At 34.4% G+C, this 23,431-nt stretch overlaps 3 protein-coding genes and 1 long non-coding RNA gene across 8 annotated transcripts in view; 2 read left to right on the top strand and 2 right to left on the bottom strand.

Moving 5' to 3' along the window:
- Positions 1-14,339, top strand: LOC106052014 (glyoxylate/hydroxypyruvate reductase A-like). 5 transcript variants are annotated; one of them, XM_056027968.1, is made up of 10 exons: positions 220-552; positions 2,576-2,707; positions 3,559-3,596; positions 4,060-4,199; positions 6,588-6,664; positions 7,278-7,380; positions 8,294-8,411; positions 8,622-8,689; positions 10,021-10,150; positions 10,629-14,339. In XM_056027968.1, exons 1-10 carry the CDS (start codon positions 423-425, stop codon positions 10,713-10,715), a joined length of 1,023 nt encoding a protein of 340 aa, XP_055883943.1. In that variant the 5' UTR covers positions 220-422; the 3' UTR covers positions 10,716-14,339. The 5 variants fall into 5 exon arrangements, with proteins under 5 accessions (XP_055883942.1, XP_055883941.1, XP_055883943.1 ...); XM_056027969.1 differs by adding an exon at positions 1,927-2,074 and having other exon boundaries at positions 419-552; positions 10,021-14,339; XM_056027970.1 differs by adding an exon at positions 1,931-2,074 and having other exon boundaries at positions 450-552; positions 10,021-14,339.
- The window catches only part of LOC106052044 (uncharacterized), a 23,235-nt gene continuing 8,365 nt past the window's right edge, over positions 8,562-23,431 (bottom strand). Inside the window, exons 2-3 of the long non-coding RNA XR_001214965.2 lie at positions 9,138-9,205; positions 8,562-8,716 (exon numbers count right to left, since the gene is read on the bottom strand). This is a non-coding gene — a long non-coding RNA (uncharacterized LOC106052044). The remainder of the gene's footprint in view (positions 8,717-9,137; positions 9,206-23,431) is intronic.
- Positions 15,233-18,229, bottom strand: LOC106051982 (stimulated by retinoic acid gene 6 protein-like). Its single transcript, XM_056027962.1, has one exon. The coding sequence runs from the start codon at positions 18,227-18,229 to the stop codon at positions 16,241-16,243; it is 1,989 nt and encodes a 662-aa protein (XP_055883937.1). The 3' UTR covers positions 15,233-16,240.
- LOC106051684 (molybdate-anion transporter-like) overlaps positions 18,235-23,431 on the top strand; it is a 43,211-nt gene continuing 38,014 nt past the window's right edge. Inside the window, exon 1 of the mRNA XM_056027964.1 lies at positions 18,235-18,382. The gene's annotated coding sequence lies outside the window, so the exon portion shown is untranslated. The remainder of the gene's footprint in view (positions 18,383-23,431) is intronic.

A 23,431-nucleotide genomic window follows, 5' to 3' on the forward strand; every position in this document is an offset into this window, starting at 1 on the left:
CAGGAGATTTCCAGAAGCTCCTGGAAAATCAGGCGGCCGCGAGAAATCTGTTATAAGTTATAAAATGGTTTAATTTAATAATTTACACATAGAATTAGTGCGGGTCCTATGAAAGTGTGGGGCCTACTGCGGTCGGATAGGTTGCTATGGCCGTCACTGCAAAATAGCGGCGTATGCTACGCCGCCGGTCGACTAGTATTTAAATTTTAATAATTTAGTATAGTTCCGTGGTATAGTGCCACGTAATAGCACGCCCACACGACAAGAGAGCGTTTGATATGCACTCTTCAGACTTTAAATACACAAAATAAAGTGTACTTTCACTTTCATAACAACTTGGATTTGAACGGGGATTTCCTGTGGCTGCAGCTAACAGATCATATGGAGATGACAAGATTTGTTATACACTTATGATCTAGAAAATGAGCGCATATAAGAAAGTAGCCAAAGTATTTGTTGCGTCCCGTGTTCAAAACCTCGCAAATATTCTAAGAACTTCCACTAGTGACATTGTTGTGGAAGAATGTTCGCTTTCACAGAACCCTGAGAACCGTAAGTGTAACTTAGTGTAAGTCACTGTCACACTCATAGAATAGATTCAATAGAATCAGATCTATGTCAATGTGACATTCCACAGTTTCATGAAGCTCACAGTCACTCACAGCGTTATACACACGAACACTACAGTTGCTGATATTAAGTATTCAATTATTGATAGATCTCTAGATGTAATAATTACTTACGCACAGTAATAATAAAAAAATAATCATTCGACTCTTATATTTTGACTAATTGTAACTTTCACTATGTAGATCTATAATTCTAGATCTAGATTAGACTTGATTAGTATTAGTTTTAAAATTAGAGATCTAAGTTGACAAAATTAAGTAGAGGAACTTAAAGAAAATAATTCATCAGTATTTTTTTCTTTACATTGGGAAGCATGGTCGAGAGGCTAAGTGCGCTTGAACTTGGCTTGGCTTGGCTTGGCTACCTATGAAGGGGGCTCGAGGCTCGATACCTAACTCGGGCCCAGTTGTGTTTACTGAGCACCTGAAGGCAGCACGGAAATAACCCCCTCCCTCCCACTGGTCCAGAACTGAGATTGGACCAAAACGCTCTGAGCATGCTATTAGCATGAAAGTAGCGGTATATAAAAGAAATAATTTATTTTAATTTTACTCAGTATGAGTTTAAAAAAAGAATTCTTTATATTCAAGTTGTTTTTAAAATGATTACACGTTTCAGATTTTCCTTCAGAGTGAAAGATAATTTACTTCCTAGTCCAAACCTCCTACAGGACGACAGGGATGGAGTGGGCAGGGTTTGAACTCAGGACTATCAATAAGTCTGAATGGCAGTCTAGCATGTAAACTGCACAACCAGGCAACCTATTTTGTGATAATAAAACCTGCCCTCTGGACCTATTGCCCATTTGAGCATGACAATTAGCTATTTATTTTAAAAAGCATATATTTCTTTGCACTAATTACGCACTGTTAATCTAATTTCTGAGCCATTGCACCTGCAGTACAAAATAATTTCTATTATTTAGTTGGCAACAGTAATCTGTCAATCTCTCTCTTTTTTTTGTCTATTTATTTCAAAATCGCTCCTAATTTTCCTTTTTTTATTTTCTTAAATTTCATTAAGGTTCCATGATATCACCCCCACATTTCTTTATATGGCTGTTTCTTCTATTTATCTCTTCATATTTTACTGCTTAAAGAATCGGAACTGGATATCGAAAATCAAAATGCAAATGAAGAGCAGAGTATGATGATTAACTTAAGTATAAAAATCCCCAATTATAAGATTCTACTGTGATATATTTTCAGTTTAGTCCCTCTAGATAGCTAAATTAAAGTATTTGAAAGTGGCCAGCTTTACAACCAACCACCTTTACTTTTCCCCAACTAATGTCAGGTAGGCCTACTCATTAGAGATGGGTGAACTTAGGGGCACCTCAAGAATCCAGAAATTAAAATCCCTGTCTTACCTGAATTCAAACCTGAGACGCATTTGATCAGAAGCCGAGCACTTTACCAATTAGCCACCATGCCCCACTTTGTAGGTTAGTAACTATCATTTATTTTCTCAAAATTTTCTTTAAATATTCTATATATTAGTATGATGATAAAATACGATATAGGTTTTCTGTTGTTGAAATATTTCTGTTTGAATAGCTTACAAGAAAGAAAAAAAAAAAAAGACAACAGCATAGTATATCTGTCATATATATATATATTTTAAAAAAAAGTAAAGTTCCCCTTTCAGAGATTTATAGAACAGATGATGTAAAGGTCACCTATTTCTGTGGCCCATGGTTAACAAGGGTGTTATTATAGTCAGCACAATGACCAACCTTTTACCTTTACTTTTCCCCAACTAATGTCAGGTACCCATTAGAGCTAAGTGGACTCAGAGGTGCCATAAAGATCCCAACATTAAAAAGCCCAGGACATCTCAGTTTGGAAGCAATTTATCACTCAGCCACCATGCCTCTAATCTTACATAGCTTAATTTTTAAATATCTGATTCCATGAATGTTGTTATATTTTTACATCTGTTTTAGCCACAGGAATATCTAAAGAATTGGAGAAACATGTTTCTGAAATTGAATTCCTCTTTGCTGATCCAGATATCATTGGGCAAGTGCTTGCCCATCCAAGAAATAAAGTGAAATGGGCGCAGAGTACTTTTGCTGGTAAATCTCTGAAAAGAATTGTGTTTGTAGTCTTCTAACCTTTTGTCATTTTAATTAGAAATGTTTTTGACTGTTGTAATAAAGTTCAGAGTGAACATACTTTTAATAAAATTATTAAAACCCATGCATAGTAGGTACTCCTATAAGACCTATTGCCAAAGTGTTGCCAATTTGAGTGTTATAAGAAGTTTGAAAGCTCATACCCTTAATTTGATCTCCAGTCACTTCATCCCTGGTCACTTCATCCCTAGTCACTTCATCCTGTCCACTTCTTTATAAATCTGAATCTTAGGTCTTGAAACAATAGGGCAACAGGGAATAAAGTTGAAATAAGCAATGATTGGCGCACATTTACTTTTATAAGAAATGCCACCTCAGATGTATCTATTGTTTGGTCTTTAATTTTATGTCCATAATCTATTAATTCATTTTTGTGCTAATAGTGATCATTGTTTTGTATTAAGGTTCAACTCCTATTTCTTCATCTTTGGACAACTAAGGCCCAGCATTTTAAGCATAATTTAAACTTTACAAACTAGTAACAGTATAGAACATTTAATGTTGATTTTTACAATGGAAATAATAACTAGATGTTTTTATGACTAGTGGCAAAGGATCAATATATGTGTAGTTTTGACCATTGTGAAATTTGTGACAAAAAGTGCTGTTAATTCATGTGGCACATGATATTTTCATTACTATTCATTAACAACTGAGCAACAGGTGTAAAAAAATTAGGGTGCATAAAAACTGAATTTATATTTGCCTTTTTTTCAAGCTATTTTTTTTTTTTTTTTTGCATAGATAAAACTAACAACAATAATTCAAATTATTTTTTCTTTAAATTTTAGGTTTGGATGCCTTATTTAAAGCTATAGACAAACTGCATGTAAGCTTCATGATTTTTTATTTATATTTTTCATGATTTTGAAAAGTAAAAAAAAATAATATTATAGATAAATAAAATTACTACACAATCAGCAAAATAACTTATTAATATTGATTCTTTATGCTACTCTCTTTGTCTTTTTTGGTGGATTCTTTTATACTTTTATTCTCCATTCTTGAACTAAGTTGACATTTTTCACAATTATTCATTGTTGATGGACAACACATGAAAAAATTAATCAATTAGTGAATCAGTTAGTGATAATTAATGGATTAAAAAAAATGGTGAGATAAAACTTGCAATATATGGCAATAGCTGAATGGTGCTCTTCAACACTCAGTATTAGTTGTTTTTTTAAATATTTGTTTTATCTTGCACACTGTCACTTAATAATTTAGAGTTTGTTTTTGTAATGTTTTAAGTGATGTTTTGGGAAATTTTCTTTTTATTTTTATTGTTTTAGCAACTACCTGATGTACTTATTAGTAGACAAACTGGCGGCTTTGGACAAAAGATGGGAGAATATGTTATTGGTCAAATTATAGCCAGAGAAAGAAAATTTGACATAATGAGAGACCTACAGAAACAGAAAAGCTTTGATGGGTATAAGTTTTATATGTGCATGTTTTATTGAATGCATTTTCACCTTCACCTATCCCTTTGTGTTCAACCATTGGGGCACCACACAAGATCTGTCAACCATCTTTCTCCATTCTGCTCTGTCTTTTGCCTTGGATAGAATTTTATTCAATAACAGGTGTTATGAAAATTATATTCTGTATTGGTTGTCGTTCTTATGTTTACATGTGCTTGTAACTCGTCCGTGAAACCACCAGCACCACCGAAGACATAGCCAGACCGTCGGAAACTCAAGCAGATGAAACTACACATACATACAATCTTAGAGTAAGGAGAACTAGGCCCAACTACAAAGTGTAAAAGCTCATCAGCTTACTAAACTCTTATTTTGACATTCAATTTGTCAATACTAGTCTCCAAAATGACATTTATTTATTTTACTACTTTCATTTGGCTTTGTTGACTTGACTTTAATATGATGTTTGATCTATCATGCTATATTTTAATAAGCTATTTGATTTATCATGTTATATCAGCATGTTACAGCATGTCATGCTATTCTAGCATGGTTGTTTACTTGAATTTCTATTATTATTCTGCACTTACTTAATTCTGTTATTAATTATAATACTAGTTAGCATAATTTGAACCGGGGGTGAATGTTATGAAAATTATATTCTGTATTGGTTGTCATTCTTATGTTTACATGTGCTTGTAACTCGTCCGTAAGAATGTGTTCACAAAATGTGTGTTGTGTAGTCATGCAGTGTATTAAAGCCATACTATACAGACACGTTTTCGACTCTCTTATCATTATGTTCATAACAACAGGCCTGACCATTCTTTGAGGTTGTCTTCCCATAGCTTTCTCTGCATTTTAATGTTGGTAAAAAAAGAAAGTAATATAGCGCAAACATTTAGATTCCAGTGCAAACATTTAGATTCCAGTGCAAACATTTAGATTCCAGTGCAAACATTTAGATTCCAGTGCAAACATTTAGATTCCAGTGCAAACATTTAGATTCCATGTATGAATTCTAATTAAGCCTTCACAAAATAATCAAAGAATTTTATAAACCAAGCAACACTCTATCTCACTGCCACAATAGCATACAGAGATGTATGAGCAGCGGTAGTAACATTGAGAAAGGAATGAAAAACTCATATTCATAGAAACAATCTCTTGAGAGGCATGGGAACATAAATAAACAGGATACACAGGGAAGTGATAACCAATTGTTTCAACTAGAATTGTACTTTCAGAGGCTTTCTGTTAATGACCATTGAATACTTTCTATCACTTTCATTGTAAGCTTATTTCTCCTTCTTTCCACTTACATGTTTCTCTGTCTCTTTCTTTATCCAATACTTATCTATACAATATTTCTCTCCCCTCTTTCCAAAATGTCTATGCAGACCTTAATATTGGATTCATTTCTATTCCTCCCTCTTATATTTGTTAAGTCAAATGTTCCTCAAATGCTAGACTCAATCATAACCCTCTCTTTAATATGTAAGTTAAACCTATCTACATATGTATATGAAACCTACTTCTAACATCAGCTAAATCTTTTTGAAAGCAAGTAATCAATAAAACTTGCTGAATGCAATGCAAAGTGGCATATAACAGAAAGTGAGTTTGAAATAACTAAATATTCAAAGTTTCTTCTCTTGTTAATGAAGTCCTCAAGCTTGAGCGTATTTCCTATTTGATATTTGCTCACATTTCTTCAATATTGTTAACATTATTTTTTTCTTTTCTTTTGCTTTGTTGATGAAGTCAACTGTAAAACTCACAAAAGTTTTTTGCAACTGGGTACTTTGATAGAAGCCATGTATCAGACCTCACTTATCTCAATGTCATCATTTGGGCCTCTAAAAATGTTCACTTCAAGTGAAGGCTTACATTACAATGAGTTAGGGTTATACATTAGCGTAAAGGTTGGTTGGGGCTTAGAAAAAAAAAGGATATAATCATGTTTGAATAATCAAATTGTTATGTAAGTTTTAAAATGTTTTTTTTTTTTGTATTCTACATTCCACTGATAACATATTTTGGAAAATTTCTTTGCATTGGTCAATTTAATATTTCTGATCTATTGACCTAGTAAAAAAAAAACACCAACAAACAAAAATTGCTAATTCTTGATTTTTCGTAATGATCTTACATCCCTACCAGATTGACTTTTCTTGTCATTGTTATCCCCCCTCTCCATCATGAATGATTTTTTCTCAGCTGGGTCTGTTAAGTATTGAATGGCATTTATGTGAATGGGAAAGGGTGAGAGACTTGATTAGTTAGTAAAACTTGAGAAATACTGGTAAGCTAGTTTAGCTAAAATAAACATTCATTATTCAAGGTATTTCATTAGCTATGACAAAAACTTATTTCCAATACTTTGTTTTATCCAGGAGTCAGCTATACAGTTATAGATGCCTCAATTCTTTATCAATAGGAATCTTAGGTTTTGGAACAATAGGACAAGAAGGTATTCATTGTTTATTTAAAGACCAAGATTTATAAATACTTTGGTCTCTTAAAGGTCTACTTATAATTGGCTTATTTTGATTAATAAGTATAATTATTATAATAATATGTTTGTGATATTACTTCATTTAGAGAAATACTGTTTTTGTATGTTACTTAAAAAGGAGACGCTAGATTTTTTAGTGTGATGTTAAATTAGCTTCTGTTCTACTTGGGCTTGACAGAGAGAGGGGTCAAGAGACAGAGAGTTAAATATGAAGTAAGTGTAATCTTGAGCTAAAAGAGCTAGAGTGATTACAAAGTGGTATGGCATTATTTCTAATATATGCTAATTATATATAAGGACTCTTCTTTATTTCAGTTTTGAACAATAAACTCTCATATATTCCATACCTTTAAATAAAAAAGATCATAAGTTAAAAACAAAAGTGGTATCTGGGTAAATGTCCATAGCTGCTGTAGTCAACATGAACAAAGATAGTGAGTGGAAAACATCACTCAAAGAGCTGCTTGACAACAGATATTTATTTACTAATTTTATAGTTCTTAATTTTTTTTTTTTCATGTGTTAATTTTTTAAATTTTAACCTTTTATTAATTTCTTGGTGTTCTAGTTGTGAGACAGTGTAAGGCTATGAACATGAATGTTTGGGCTGCAGTCAGAGATGAACGTTTTGATTCTGGTGAAAATCTAAATCATTCTGTAGATAACTTTGTGTAAGTCTTATCTTTTTTATTAAGCATTACAATGATGTCATTAATTTCCAATGTTACATTTGAGATTGCAGTGAATTGACTAAATTATATATATATTTTTTTAGCATACAATTATTTGATTGGTCAAAAATATTTTTAGTCTTAGTTTGCTGTAGTGAGGCTTGGTATTTAACTTAGTAATTAGCACTCATAAAGTCTGAAGTCTGCAATACTATGAGTTTTAAGACAATAGTTAGCATGATTTAAATTTTAGAAACCATGTTTTGATAACAAAGAGTTACATCTGGTTGTGCTGCACTAACTTCTGTTTATCTCTGCATCATGGTATCAAGAATGATTATAATATGCAGCTTAAACGTCCCTAAAGACCTCAGGATTTACACCTTTTGGCCTTTAAATATTTGCAACCAAATAATTATTCAGTAAAGAAACCGGGTGATGTTGAAATGTCAAATACGCTACTTCTGGTATGTGGGATAATTGAAAAGAAAAATTACAAATGTTCTTGAGTGTGTAGGAATTCATTCCCTATATTGGTTGCTGTAATGTATGATGTAAAGGTCATGAGCTGTAAGGGACTTTGTACCCATCCAGATTGAATTTAGTATATCCATTGTGTGTATAAGCATGAAGTATCAGTTTGTATGTTATCTGAAACATTGATTTTCAAAACATTTGTATCCAACTGGACTTATGTTTAGGGAATATTTGATGTACTTTACCATGGCATCATCATACAAAGTGATATTATCACCACACCTGCCAACAATGAGTTATTTGTTTATGAAAGAAACAATTAATTGTAAGCAAATATTATAATGTGTAGATAAGTTAATTAATTATTATATACAAAGTCAGTTGAGCTACTTTATTACATAATGATTAAATTCACAAACTATGTTCTTTATTTAAGACCTATGTCTCGTCTTAATGAGATGTTAACAGAAGTTGATTATTTGGTGAATGTTTTACCCAGTACACCCAAAACACGAGGATTGCTATCAGACAAACTTCACTTTTGTGAAAAAAAAGTATGTAAATATTATTTGTAATATTTGATTTAGCAAATATATTTATAAATCAAAACTACCATACATTGTTATTTGATAACTTTGAAATACAAAATAAAATGTATATTATTATTCAAACAATTTTCAAAGAGATATTCATAAACAGCATGATGAAATAAAACTTTTAAAATTTATTTACAACATGATGATGTGACATAATTTTTTTTTTAGAAAACAATTTTTATCAATATAGGACGAGGGGATATCGTGGATGACAACAGCTTGATAACAGCAATCCAGTAAGTTGAATAAACTTTGTGTTAAATCTGAATAAGAAATGGTCAAATAATAATATCTTTATCATCCTACAAGAAAATTTGGTTTAGGACTATTACACATAACAAAATATTTCAATGATGGAATGATATGTACATTCAAATAACAGTATTACACAATATATGAACAAAAATTTTGATTACTATTCAGGAAATTTTGGAGGAAAATTGAATTAATTAATAAAATAGAATAGTTTCTGTTAGATTTAGATAAGGCACATATTTTACTTGCTTAAGAGTTTAATTTATGTTTAAATGAATAAGTAAATGTAGATTGTAAATCTATTCTAAATTTATACAAACAGCATAAATAAATTTATTTTGTAATAACTATTTAGCTTTATAAAGATTTTTTTTTAATTTGAATTCTTTTGTAGATCTAAATGTGAAAAATTCAACTTTGTAAACTTACAATTTCTCCATAAAAAGTGTGAAGACTATAAACAAGATTTAAGACTAGACACCAAAATTTTAACAAAACTGAAAAAGAATTTAAAAAATGTATTACATTTATAAAATTAAAATAAGAACAGAGATATTTCTATATGTTCTATCATTAGAAAAAAAAGTGATTCTGAATCAAATTTAGAACTAACCTAAATCATTTTTACAACTCCCAAACTCTTCATGGGTTCAAAAAGTATAAACTAGATGGAAACTGGAAGCTAGACAAGTTTTTTTTTTTTAAATAGACTAATTATTTTCCTAGAAATTTGATAAATTATGTATATTTTGGGAACAAAGTAACTATCTAAATGGTTGGACAGTGAAAAAAGTCTTGTACAACCATAATGATTTTTTAAAATATAACCGTCTTAAAATCAAATTTGTCTTTCTATTTTAAACAACCTGAATTACCTCACTCAACTCAATTATTTCTTTGTGTTTAGTAAAGAGTTGAATTACTAAATAAATGTATATAAACATTTTGCCTGCTGTCTTATTTAGAAATCATTAGCTGGACTGTTAATAAAAAAATGTGATTGTGCAAAACTCACTAGAAAGACTCCATGCTATTATGAAACGTTACAAGAATATAATGGAATGAGAAACCAACATTATTTTTATAAAGGAGGAAATAGATTTGTACAAACTTTTCATTATGTTACTTGTGGCAATGCAATGCAACAAGATAGTATTATTTTCTTTAGCAACAAATGGTACCATGGTTAGTAAAATAAACCTCTTTGCAGTAGAAGATTTCTTTGTTAAAAACATTCTTTAAAAACAAAACAAATTGATTTCCCTACATTGATAATGTCAAATTTAGTTTAATTTAAATTCTGTGATACCAGAAATGGTTGGCTTGGTGGTGCTATCCTTGATGTATTCAATACAGAGCCATTACCCAGTACCAGTGAACTGTGGAATTTGCCCAATGTAACTATCTCACCACATGTTAGCGGAATAACATTTGCTGTTGAGGTATGTGGAGTTCAATGTTTTGGTTTCAGTGACAGCTTTATGAACATTTTTCTTACTTTTAATAATGAGATATTTCAGATACATGAACTAAATTCAGATTATAATTCCTATAGATTACACTAAATTAGTAACATCTTTGATGATATTGTTTCTTAGATTAACATTGACAACTGTTTCATAAATAAGCCAGATTAATATATTTTTAATTATTTAGATATGTTTTTAAAAAAAACTGGAAATAAAAATAATTTTAGGCGATCTATGGGGCAGATGATGAAAATAGGTAATCTGTTTCTGTGACCCTGGCTAACAATTAAGGGTGTCATATGGCCAAAACAACTACGAACAGCCTTTACTTTTCCCCAGTTACATTAGAGTTTAAGTGCTTTAAAAATCACAAAATTTAAAACCCCAGTATTATTGAATTAAAATTTTTAATTTGAATTTCTAATAATTTTTTTTCTTTTTTTTTCTGCAGACAATAGAGACTTTCTTACTAAATTTAAAATTGTATCAAGATGGTAAACGGTTAATTAATCAGGTAGATTTATCACATGGCTATTAAAGCTGGATTTTAAATTTGTTGTAAAATATTTTAATCAGAATTATAAGGTAGTCATACAGCCATTCATTCTTTTTCTTCTTCATTCTCATTTTACATGTCGGAGGGTTCAGATCAGTAATCCTATATCTGAGATGAATTGCACAGTGGTTTCCAGATCAGGCAGTTCTCCTTATAGTTTTCATTCTATTGGAAGGTTTTATGGCCAGAGTCATGTTCGGGCCTCTTGATATAGTATGCAGTTTGTAGGACATGGTCAGCATTCTCTGGTGATGCTCCACAAGAGCAGGTTTCGCTCGTCCCAACTTTTAGCTTCCAGAACATATGTTGTCTCATTCTGTTTTGTCTGGTTCTGAGTTGAAAAATTATGTGTTGGTCATGTCAAGATAGATTATAATAGGCGTCTTTAGCTTATAATAGGTGTCTTTTTTCTTGTAATTAGGATGTCTCTATTATTTTTATCATTTCTTCTGGTTAGAAAGGGATTTTTATTTGTTTGTTCATTCTTCCATCTTTGGCTAGTATGTCTGCTTTTTCATTGCCGGAAAGTGTTCCGGAATTCATTGAACAGTTTTCTTGCTGTGGATGTTAAGGTTTACAAGGGCTGTCCTGAGTTGCTTTATGTAGGAAGTATCCGAGTTTTTTAGGCTTTGAAGGACTGTTTTGTCATTGATCAGTAAGACACTTTGGCTGTTTGGTGTACATGGGTAGTTTATTAGTGTGGTAGCTGCTAGATCCAGTGCTTGCCTCTCTGCTGTATGGCTGTCTGAGAGATAGCCAGTTGCAATTGACTTTTCCAGTCTTTCTCCATTGGGCCATTCAATTTGTATTGAGATTTTTGGAAGGATCCATCTGTGCAGACTCTGACCCATTGGTTGTTGGGGGTAATGGGTTTTTAGAAAAGAGTTCACTAATTCCTTCAGCTCTGTTTGGTTATGATCGGATATTGTTTTACGCTTTCAATGCAGTCTCTTTTAGGAGGGAGGGAACTCTTGTCCCAGGGATGAAAAACGTTATGCTGCTTTGTTGACAATAGTGATATTCTCTAAGTGGTATTTCTTTTAAAGGTTCTGTGATTCCTGAATGAAATGAGTTCTTTTCAGTCTATTTTGTGTGCCAGTCTTGTGGATTTTAGATTTGAGTGGATGCCTGTCTAAGGATTCTATTTTGGTGAATTGGGACATGTTTTTTTTCTCTTCTTTCATTCAAAGAGACTAGGGCAGCAATTTCCTACCTAGCACTAATGGGTGTTCTTTTTATAGCCCCTGTTATAATCCTAAGGCCTATATTTTGTACCTTGTCTATTTTCTGTAAGGTTGGTTTTGGCTGCTGAGCCCCAAGCTGTGGCACCGTATTCTAGAGTGAGTCTGATGTAAATGGTGTATGTCTTTTTTAGAATGTTGTGATTTGCTCCCCTGTCGCTGCCAGCTAATTTTTTCATAAGGCATAAACTTTGGATGCCTTTTCTTTGTATTTTTTCAATTTGTTTTTTTCCAAGTTAGTCTCCTGTCATATGTGACCCCAAGATATGTAGGACTGTCCTTTTTTTCCAGAGCTTCCCTATCTAGTGTTAATTTTATTTTTGCTGTTTTGTTGATAGTGAGAAGGTGTTTGTAGTCTTTTTTGGTGTTGATGGTCATGCCCCAGTCTTTGGACCACTCACTGAGTTTGTCGAGAGCTTCTTGTAGCCAAAATTTTGATGTTCCTACATATTCTTCAGTGCTGATTAAGGCGAGGTCATCTGCTTACATGCTGCTTTTGACTTTTCTTGGAAGGTTTTGCTTAAGATCCTCAATGTATATTAGGATTAGTGTTTGAGGACTGAACTCCTCCTTGAAGAATGCCATTTTTTATGCCCACAGTGCAACTTCTTTGTCCTTGCATGCAGACCAAAGCTTTTCAATTGTTCAGATATTCTTCTATCCAGTTGTACATTCTGAGGGATATGTGATGGTCTATTAATTAGAGTAAAAGGCCTTGTTCCCAAATGTTTTTCCAAGTCAACCCAGACAATTGTTGTTGGCTTCTTTCCTTGAAATCCATCTTCAATCTCATGTGTGATGAAGGTGATTTGGTTCTCTGTAGATCTGCCTTTTCTAAAGCCAGCTTGGGCTTCAGTAAGTAGATTGTTTGACTCAAGGATCCAAGGGAGTCTGTTATTGACCACTCTTTCCATAAGTTGGTGAGGCTGATTGGGCAGTACCTGTCTAGTTTGTTTCTTTATTCGCCAAGCTTTAATATGGGGATCATGATGGCTTTCTTCAAGATGTTTGTGATTCTGTCTGATTTCCAGCATTAAAGATCTGCGAAGCAGGACGTTTTGGCGCCGCCGTTTTGGCCCCGCCGTTTTGTCGCGAAGGACGTTTTGGCGCGAGCCGTTTTGGCGACGGGACGCTTTGGCGCGAAATACATTATGTACGTTTATTGTATTATTTCTTTTTAAAAGAATTATTCATATCTATGTTTTGCACGAGTGTTTGTGTTAAGACATATTTTTCACGTACTAAATGTAAATGTGTGTTTGTTTTTCACATCATTTTCTTTAATAAACATTTTGGCTTTGTGTATGTGTGTTTATTAGGAGGCACACTTTTATTTTCAAAAAGGTTTTTTAAGATATTACTTTAAAATTAAAAACAAAATGAAACGATGATAGACTAAAAATTGATGCAATTATTTGATCTCCAGCTCTACATACCAAACACTTGCTAATAATAAGTAAAAATATAATACATCATATACATGTACCATGTTTCTCAAAATATTTTAAGTTAAGTATACTTAGACACCAGGGTTATTTGCCTATGTCGCTGGAATTCAAGGGTTCATTAAAAAAAAAAAGCTAAGTGCTTATTAAATTATCGTCAAATGATATCTCGCGCCAAAACGTCCCGTCGCCAAAACGGCTCGCGCCAAAACGTCCCGTCGCCAAAACGGCGGCGCCAAAACGTCACGTACCGAAAGATCTGTAGCAGTTTTTTTTTTTTGGCTTGAGGGCCTAAGTGAAGTAGCATGTTGTTAGAGATTTAGTCGGGGCCTGGGGCTTCTTTTTGGTTTGAGGTCCTTTAGAGCTTCATCTAATTCTTTCATTTTTAGATTTGTTATCATTCCTGGAGAGTATGCTGTTTTGTTAACTTGATTTTTATCTTGGATTTCTACATGGACATCTTTAATTCGGCTTTCATTGATTGGTATATGACCTAGACATTAAAAATATTTTATGAATTCATTTGCAGCTTCTTGGCCTTTCAGAGGTTTGTTGTCAGTTGCTAGTCATTCTTTTAATTATTCTACTTATCTTTCAAATCAGACATTATCCATTTATCTCCTGTAGAGACAAGGCCCATGGAGGGATTATGTCTCCTTTAATACATCCCTTTTACATTCATCAGAGCCTAAAATGTTTTCTATAATGCATTATTTAATTCAATAGATAACTAAAGAGAAGAGCTATACATATGTTATTATATTGCCCATTAAATAAAATACCACATTATGTCATCTCTCTAAACATTGAAATAGTTTGATATAGACCATATCTACAAATTTCTGTCACTGAATGTTAATATTAAAAACATATTCTTCTGCATTTCATTTTCAATAAATATAAATTTTTTTTCAAAGTAACTTTGAATTTTCAGTACATGTTATGTTATGTTTATGTTTACAAAATGTATTTAAATGTCTGTATTTGGGATGATGACATATTTGATAAAACTTAACTTTTTTGCATTTTTTGAGTTAAAAGTGTAATTGGTAGTATAACTTTACACTAACCCACAATTGGTTTCAACCATTATAGCATTTAATATTGGGCTGAAAGAAACATGTTATAATAAATGTACAGGTAGACTGTATTTTAGCTCATTGCCAGTTAGTTATTTCTATTTCTCAAGAATACTCAATTCAATAAAGATAATTCAACTTTCATGCTGTTTACCAGTACAGACAATTTATCCGTATGTAGATGAGTATAGAAGGTATATTATTTTTCTTTCAAGTCTACAGTATCTCTGTTTTCTTTTCTATTCAGATAGTTGCTAGAAACTGCCATTTGATCATTGTTTCCTATCTGACCCTTTAGACATGAGTTCTTTGTCATTTTACACTCATTTTGTAAATTATGCTATTACAGGGCATACTTTCTTTATTCTTTATGAAACAGCAGCAGGTGGCCTTTGGTTTTATTCTCTTTGAGATTAACATATTTAACAAAAGTTTGGTGTAGACCAGCGGTTCTCAACCTTTTAAACTCGGCGACCCCTTTTTACAATCCCCCACTCTGCTGCGACCCCAAACACACACATACACATACGGCAATAGAAGAGTAGACAATAACAATTCATATTTTCGATGGTCTTAAGCGACCCCTGGCAAATGGTCAATCGACCGCCAGGGGGGTCACGACCCACAGGTTGAGAACCCCTGGTGTAGACTAATTATGTTAGTTCACATTTTTTTGAGAACCCCTGGTGTAGACTAATTATGTTAGTTCACATTTTTAATAATAAATCTAGTAATTCATGTTATAATTCTTTATAGAATCCACAATTACAAGTTAAGTTTCATCAAAAGATTCCTATAAACTCAAACAGCATATCTTAAATATTGTCCAGGAGGATACATATCTAATACATCAGCTATAAACACTTTGACTTTGTTATCAATAAAAGCATGAATTATGAGAATGGTAAATATTTCATTCTTAAATATTTTATTAGTATGCAGTACTTTCTGTGAATAGAATTGTATTTACTATGTACAATAATTACAATGAATACATCATTAAATAGAAACTACATCATTAATATGCTGATTAAATAAGAATGTAGAAATTATTCCCTTGTTTGTATCAAACAAAATGATTAATAACCAGTAATTAATTGACTAATTGATGTTTTTTAAATTGATTAATTTATTGTCTACGCCAATGAATAATTGTCCAAAGTTTCAACTTGGAGAAATTACATATTGAAACTTTTATCTGGCATACAGAGTTGATATAAGTTTTGTAAAAAGTAAAAACAAATTAGGTTACGAAATAAATTATCAAAATAATATCACAAGGAGCAAGATTTTACACTGATATGAAATATACAATAAATACAACAAAAAATCAGATACATTGTTGTAAATAAAAACAAAGTGTGAAGATAACCAAATATAAACAACAAAAAAAAAAGCAACTAAATTTGGTAATCAAGATCATGTTGGTCAATATTTATAAATGGAAAAAAATAATCACATGCACCAAGATTTACCCTGATATAAAACAAACTTTAACAAACACACAATAAAATATCCCTTGAATGTTCCTATGCTTACAAACTATTATAATGAAATGTAATATTATCAGATTATCTACGTGTACTCAATGTCAAGACATCCAAGGGGCAGTGGAGAAACATTTTATTGAACTATTAGCTAATACAAATATTTGCAATTCATAATGTCGTCACCAGAGCAACAATAAAGACCATTAATGCATGTAATTAACTTTAATTCAATATCAAAGAAAAATTTGCAGCTCAAGTAAATGAAATATTACTTTCAACGGCTGGGCTAGTAGTGTCTTCTGCTATGTTTATCAGGCTACTGTCATTTGAAGGCACAAGACGTCGTTTCCTAAGCTTGCTAAGCTGTGGGTTGTGTATGAGCGTATATAACAAAAACCATCGAGTCCTTGCGAGTTTAGAAACAGAAAACCCTTTTGTATCATACAATGTCCATAAGTTTTGCAAACTTTCAGCGGAAGTCTCGCTTCCAGTGGGTGATGCTGCTCCGTATGAAATGTGATCAGCGTGCGGGCTATTAGGACAAAGCGGTGTCGCATCATGGCTGACCTCTCTATGACTCGCTCTGAAGCGAGCAGCCAGCGCTTGTGTCCATAATAGATGGGCGAACACTCTCATGCTTGGATTGTTGTGTGCGTTGTCCACCAATAGCATTGAAACATACGCCCTGTAGCCGTTGTCATAATTTTCCTTGTCTCTAGTGAAAACACTTTTATCCAGGCGATCAACGGAAAATATTCCAAATATTGCACTCAGAAATATTCTTAAAAGGCAAGTGAACAACCCGACTGCCATGTTGGTAAATAGGGAATAATAGTTAACAAGTTCATAAAATTTTCTATTGTTGACATTTAGAGGTCTCTGCTTGTCAGACTCGTGAATCTTATCTTGAAGTAACAGACGATTGCAGAGATAGACTTGAAGGTAAAAGAGGACAAGCATCATAACAGGAAAGCTCAAAAGTTGCACAATACTCAAAAGGACATCTCCAATCATGTCGAATGCAATGAAAAAGTAAATAGGCTCTGCGATTAATAATGTGATGATAAGAACAAAACCAAAACTGAGAACCAGCCCCCACATCATGAAAGCTACCTGGTAACCAGGATATATCATGCTGCTGGTCAGGAGATATTGGCTTGATACATCCATCTGAGGAAGGAAAGTTTTGTCCCCTTGGTAGAGTCTCAGCATGTGGTACCGATAGTTTCTAGTAGCCATAAAAATGTGTGTTAATGAGTTCGAGATGGAGGCTAAGAGAGAAACGGAAGCGCATATGCTTACAAGCGCCACCTGTTCCTTATCACTGGAGGTAATCTCTGTCTTCTGCAACACTAAGTGAAAAATGGTGTATAAAATTTGCAGTGTGCCCGAAATCAGGAGCATCCCCATCCAGTAGATAACATTCAGCTGCACGAAGGCGATTGCAAATATTCGGGTGGGATATTTGAAAAAGGGAAAACTGGTAAATAATTTTAACTTCCTGCTTTCGTGCATCTGTTGTACAAATGTTTTATCTCCCCAGATATTGGACGATGTGGAGTTTTTAGACTTCCTTAAAACCCAGCGAACATGTTCTTCCTGATGTGGCTTTATGGTAGTCATCATTTGCTTGTTTAAGAAAACTTTAGTTCTGAAGCACCTCTGAATAACGTAGATACAGTAACCTATCAGCACGACATAGCAGCAAATGATTGGAAGGCCCTGGAGAGCTGCGGTTGCCTTGTTCAAATCTTGAGAAACAGAATCATTTGCACTCACGAACCAGTATGTGGTGTTAGCGCTCTCCTGAACGCCCTGTATAGTGTCTACAATATTCAAGCTCAGCCATACAGCTGAATACAAGATGCAGACAACGGCTCCAACAACGCGATACCGCGTAGAAAGACACGCAAACAAAGGGAAGCATGTCAGGCATCCCACGAAAGCTTGCAGGTATACGTATATTGCTCGTCCCCATAATGGCATGTCAAATCCCAGGGTGTTCTTTGACGTCACCAGGGACACGATCGTGCTTGTAATCGTGCCAAATGCCATTGCATAAGCAGTTCTGTTGTCGTAGCCATCCAGGAAGGAAAACGGTATAACGAGAGCGGGCCTTCCGTGGCAAATGTCGCGCCTGTTTTTTCTTTTTTCTATGAATGACAGCAGTAGAATAACAGGAGCTACCACTAGAAGCATCCACAAGTTGATGATGTAGATATTAAAATTATCGAGATCCATTTTGGCCAGTACCAATAGTCAGATTGGTATTCTCTGTTCGGGTATTTAGACTCAACCAAATCTAATCATCTGAAAATCAAATGAGAGAAATTTTCAATGGACCTAGATCTATAGATTTAGACAACACATTTTGATACTGGTTGCAGTAGCATTGTAAGTAGGTTATATAACATTTGCTTTTAAGACTACAAAATGAATGACATTGATGACGTAAAGAAGGCCTAGATTTTTAATGTCTAATAATTTTTTTTTCTATTTAACATTAAGGCCAACATAACACATTCAAAATACGAGATTTAATAAAAATGCTTCTCACAATTATATACATGGACATCCATAGATCTCAGTATAGTTCCATGATACATCAAGGTCTCTATAAACTGTGGCTTGGCTAATCAAAGTCGCTGAAACACACATTGTATAAACCCACATAACGATCAACCAAATAAAATGGGTTGAAATGATTTGGACCGTGTGAAGTCCAAGCTTATCAACAAAGTGCAATGTAGGGCTTGGAACGGAAACAGATCTATAAAGAACGATTGCTAGACCCTGTGAATTATAATAATGCTTGTTTTAAAATCAAGTGTAGGCTAACATTAATTACGTTTGAAATGTACATCTTGGTCTAGATGACTAATTATATAAAAAAAAAGTAGGGTCAAATCGGAATCTTGTCGCGGGTTAAAGGTAGAGCGTTAAGGTACACCACAAGAACACACACAAACACTGTGTATCTGTACGATATATAGAATCACCATTAACTCCTTTGGGTCCTTTAACAAAATGCAAAATATTAGACACTAATCTGTAAAGAACTACTTTCATCCTTAAAAAATAACCCCACAAGAACTCACTTAACATCACAATAATTTACATCATAAGACAGTGGCGTAGCTAGAGTGGGGGGATGGGAATTTGAAAATTCCCCCATCCCCCACTTAAAGGGGGCCCCTAAGGAGTTCAATCCCCCCGGGCCCCCAAATCCCTAGCTACGCCACTATCATTGCATGGTTATTTTACTTGATTGAAGCTTCTCATCTCGGTACCATTTTAATGTGTGTCTTCATAGAGTACATGTGGTATATATCTAGTGCCAATATTTATGAGGTCAATGAGATTTCAATAATTAAAAAGTAACAACTCGTCGTCACCCCCCCCCCCAAAAAAAAATACAGCTTAAACAAAACTCTAATATAATATAAAAAAAGAGTTCAAAGAAAGTTTGTATTTTCACAAAAAACAACAACTCAGAAGCGGGTCGCCTTAGGGTCCACAAATGCAGTAAAATCAAGCTTCGGTATCTTTAGCATGAATATCAAAGCTTTGAGCTACAAACTATCATCAATCACAATCCTGTCTCTTTCGATAGAAATATTCATTTAATTTAAAGCACGATTGCCTGCAACCATGAGGTCTTGCTTGTGAAACGCCTTGTGTGAACGATTTTCTACGTGTAGGCAGAGTTGGGACCTGGTGACCATACTCATTTCTGGCCTCTGGAATAAATCCTTCCTTTTGATCAAGGGTCACAAAGGTTTTGGCGCTACTCAACTGATAGGCTATGTGGCCACATTACTGTAGTTCTAGTAATAAACATACCAAACCATTGCCTATTACATCTTGCTTTAAAAAATAGTAAAGATATGGAAGCTGTTTTTACTAAAAAAAGTTTTTATACAATGTCTACAAAAGCAAGTTACGCACCAAGCACTGCTATTGAAAGTTAAACAGAAAAAAAGAGTTTCATTAGTGCTTACAAGAAGAAAGTGTAATCTTGTACTTATTGATAGTTCGGCTTTAAAAAAACAACATATTGGGTCGAAATCGCGAATACAAAATCGTTGTTAGTAAATTGAACTGCTGCTGTTTCGATCGTCAAAGTGGCTTAGTTGTTGCATGTGCCTGGTAAGTAATACCAGATTAAATTTCCCTATGTTTTCGTTTCCCTCGACAGGGAGAACTAGTCATGAGTTAAGTCAGTCAGGGCCCTTGGGAATATATTCTTATCTTATCTTATATAATACAGACGTTACTTCAAAAAAGAAGATGATTACGTCCTACGCGTCATGCATTTAGTCATGCATATTAACCAATGACTTAAATTCTGCCAAGTCACTGGTTTTCCTGGCTAGCTCAGGCAACCCATTCCATGCTTTAATAGCACTAGGGAAGAAGGAGTATTTGTACAAATTTGTCCTAGCATATGGGACGAGGAATGTGCCTTTATCTTTGTGTCTTTCAGAGTATTTTATTAAATTTTGTATTATTAAATTATAGACATAGATTAAATTTTCCTCCCTTTGCTGCTGCTTTAACGAGCACGCAGGTCGGTGAATGGGACATTATTAGACAGTTGGTCCGTCTCACTTATCTTCCTAAAGTAAAGTTTAATAGGTGTTACCGGTATAAATAGTACAGTTATGTTTTCCCAGTGATTGTCCAAACACAATAGTAACCTCGTGTATGTTGTTATTTCTGGCAATTTTTGGATGTGTTGTACATTTCTGATTGACTGCTGAAAATGAAAAATAAATCATAGGCCTACTAGGCTACTTGCAGGTGTCTTCCTACCACAAAATTAAGACTTTCCATTTATCTTCATCTTTTTTTCTTGGCCTTTTGTGAACTGCATTAAAATATAAAACTAACTGCAGTTTCTGTTTCGTTTTTAAGCAGGGTGCACAAAGATTTTCAATTTCACAGAACCAAGTCGTTTGGACTGTGCCACTTCCACTCTTATTGTAGGGTCCCCGCCGACCTTCCAGAAACCGACGGACCGTCACTCGACCATTCAGGTTGATCCCTTGACTACATCCGACATGACTGGCCTGAGTACTAATTACAACACAGATCATTCCAGAACGTCTTCGAATCCCAGTTGACCGTCTCCACTCGTCAGGGTTGACCGCTCGCCTAGCGCTGGCCTGGGGCGATTTGCGTCGGCTGACATACATACTACTACCCCTATCCGCGCCATCACCAGAATTATAACAATATATATATAATTCTCTTCTTCGCTCAACAGTTTGGACGAGCAAGAAGTAAAGGAAAGATCACTCTCTTATTTCTGCGGATAGTAACTCCACGAAAAACCAAGACGGGGGGGGGGGGGGGAGAACAAATGGGTATTCACACGTCGCTACGGATGGCTGCGCGCTGGACTGTCAAACCCTGCCAGCTCCCATCCCCCTTCGTCCTGCGGGAGGTTTCGACTAAAGTAAACTATCTTCAACTCTGAAGGAACATCCAAAACATTTTACAAACACTAAATAGCAGCGCCGGACTTAAACATTGTGACCAAGAAGTCATAGAAAGAGAACAATTAATCTACTATGTATATTCACCCGTCACTAAATAGCAGGGCCGGACTTAAGCATTGTGGGTCCCTATTAGGCAAAACAGATTTCGTGGGGCCAAGTTTGGGTAGGGAAGCGGACAATAAGTGAAATTTAAGAGTTTGTATTAGAAAATAAATTCGTCTATGCATTTTATTCATTCTATACTGCGTACACAATTACTTTACGAGCCTTGCCTGTAGCAAAGTCATAGAGTATATCATAATAATTCTGTTTCCTACATAGATTACGCTCAATAGCATGAATTACCAAATGTTTAAATCTATCTTTGAGAACTGTTGACCTCAAGTATATCTTCATTAGTTTGAGGCGCGAGAAGCTTCTTTCACCAGATTACATAATTACGGCTAATGCATAATGCCGTTTTTATTTATCGCGCGCAGGATTGGCGTTTTCCATATTGAATGACACCCCAAAATGACAACTTTTGTCTATATATTTCCGTATATTTTAAGGACTTTTTTGTATATTTTGCTATTTCGGGAGATTTCCAGGAGCTCCTGGTAAATCGACAGGAGGGCGCGGGAAATCTGTTTTAAGTTATAAAATGGTTTAATTTAATGATTTATACACCTTGAATTAGCGCGGGTCCTATGAAAGTGCGCGGCCCACTGCAGTCGCATAGGTCGTCGTGGCCTAAAGCCGGCCCTGCAAAATAGCGGCGTATGCTACGCTGCCGGTTGACTAGTACTAAAATAAAAAAAATAATTTTGGAGATGTTAAAGGATTGTTTAGGCCTCATGGGCATAGCCAGGGGGGTTTTGTTTATTTTAGGGGAAATTTTAATTCTAAAACATCACTTGCTCAGAAATAAAACTTAAAACCCCCTACCAGGGGGGTTTGCTGTTAAACCCCCCTCGTCTATAAAACAAAACAAAAAATAAACTAATAATGCAAACGACAATCCCCAAATTTCAAGAGCATAGCTAAGGAAGATTTTGATTTTAAAACCCCCTCCGAAATTAACGAAAACCCCCCTCTTCAATATAAGACTATCCATTAATCAGTCACCAGATTCTATGAGCTTAGCCAAGAGGGGGAAGGGTTTACCCTACCTCAGCAGGGTATGAAGCCAAAAAAATACCTCTTCAATATTTAGAAAAAAAAGCAAATTACACACTCAAAAGGCTATGAGCGTAGCCAATGGGGTTTTGAGTTTACCCCCCCCCTTTTTTTTTTCAATTAAACACTAAAAATTCTATGAGCGTAGTCAAGCTGAGGGAGGGGGGCTGAATTTACCCCCCCCCCTCACCCAGAATTTGTTAAAAAAACAACTCCAGAGATTTTTTTTTAGTTTAAAACCCCTTAACAGATTATTTTGACGATTAAACTTTCCTATTCAATATAAAATCCAAAGCAAACTACAGTCACCTAATGGCAAGAGCGTAGCCAAGAGAGGTTACAAATTTCTACCAGTGGCTGGACTCCATTAATAAAGTGCAATGAATAGTTATCTGCTAAAATTGAAAAAGACTAAACGTGGCCCTACAAAGACAGATTTTAGGAGTCATTTATAGAGATCGGGTCTCAATCAAGGGAATCCAATGCCAAACTGGGAGTCGACCCATTAGTAAGGTTGTGACAGAGCGTCGCATGAGGTTTGTGGGACTTGTTCTCCGACAAAACGAATTACGTATAATAAGAGTTGCGATGACATAGAGGCCATTACAAGGAAAGCGAAAACAGGAAAATCCTAGTACAACTTGGCGCCACACTATCTTGGAGGTCCTCAGAAGAGGCTTCAGACATTGTCAGTGACAGATTTTTGTGGAAGCAGCTTGCCGCCCAATGCACCGAACGGCGTGAGAGGATCTAAGTAAGTTAGAAAAGCAGATTAGGTTTT

Source organism: Biomphalaria glabrata, chromosome 4, assembly GCF_947242115.1.
Source record: "Biomphalaria glabrata chromosome 4, xgBioGlab47.1, whole genome shotgun sequence".
In the NCBI taxonomy this organism is placed as follows: domain Eukaryota; kingdom Metazoa; phylum Mollusca; class Gastropoda; family Planorbidae; genus Biomphalaria; species Biomphalaria glabrata.

What these genes read in the sequence shown, in the direction of transcription:
- LOC106051982 (XM_056027962.1), bottom strand. Translation starts at nt 18,229, where the DNA reads ATGGATCTCGATAATTTTAATATCTACATCATCAACTTGTGGATGCTT.
- LOC106052014 (XM_056027966.1), top strand. Translation starts at nt 423, where the DNA reads ATGAGCGCATATAAGAAAGTAGCCAAAGTATTTGTTGCGTCCCGTGTT. An exon ending in CATTCTGTAGATAACTTTGT is followed by an intron (nt 7,381 to 8,293) that starts GTAAGTCTTATC and finishes TCTTTATTTAAG; the next exon opens with ACCTATGTCTCGTCTTAATG. An exon ending in TTCACTTTTGTGAAAAAAAA is followed by an intron (nt 8,412 to 8,621) that starts GTATGTAAATAT and finishes TTTTTTTTTTAG; the next exon opens with AAAACAATTTTTATCAATAT.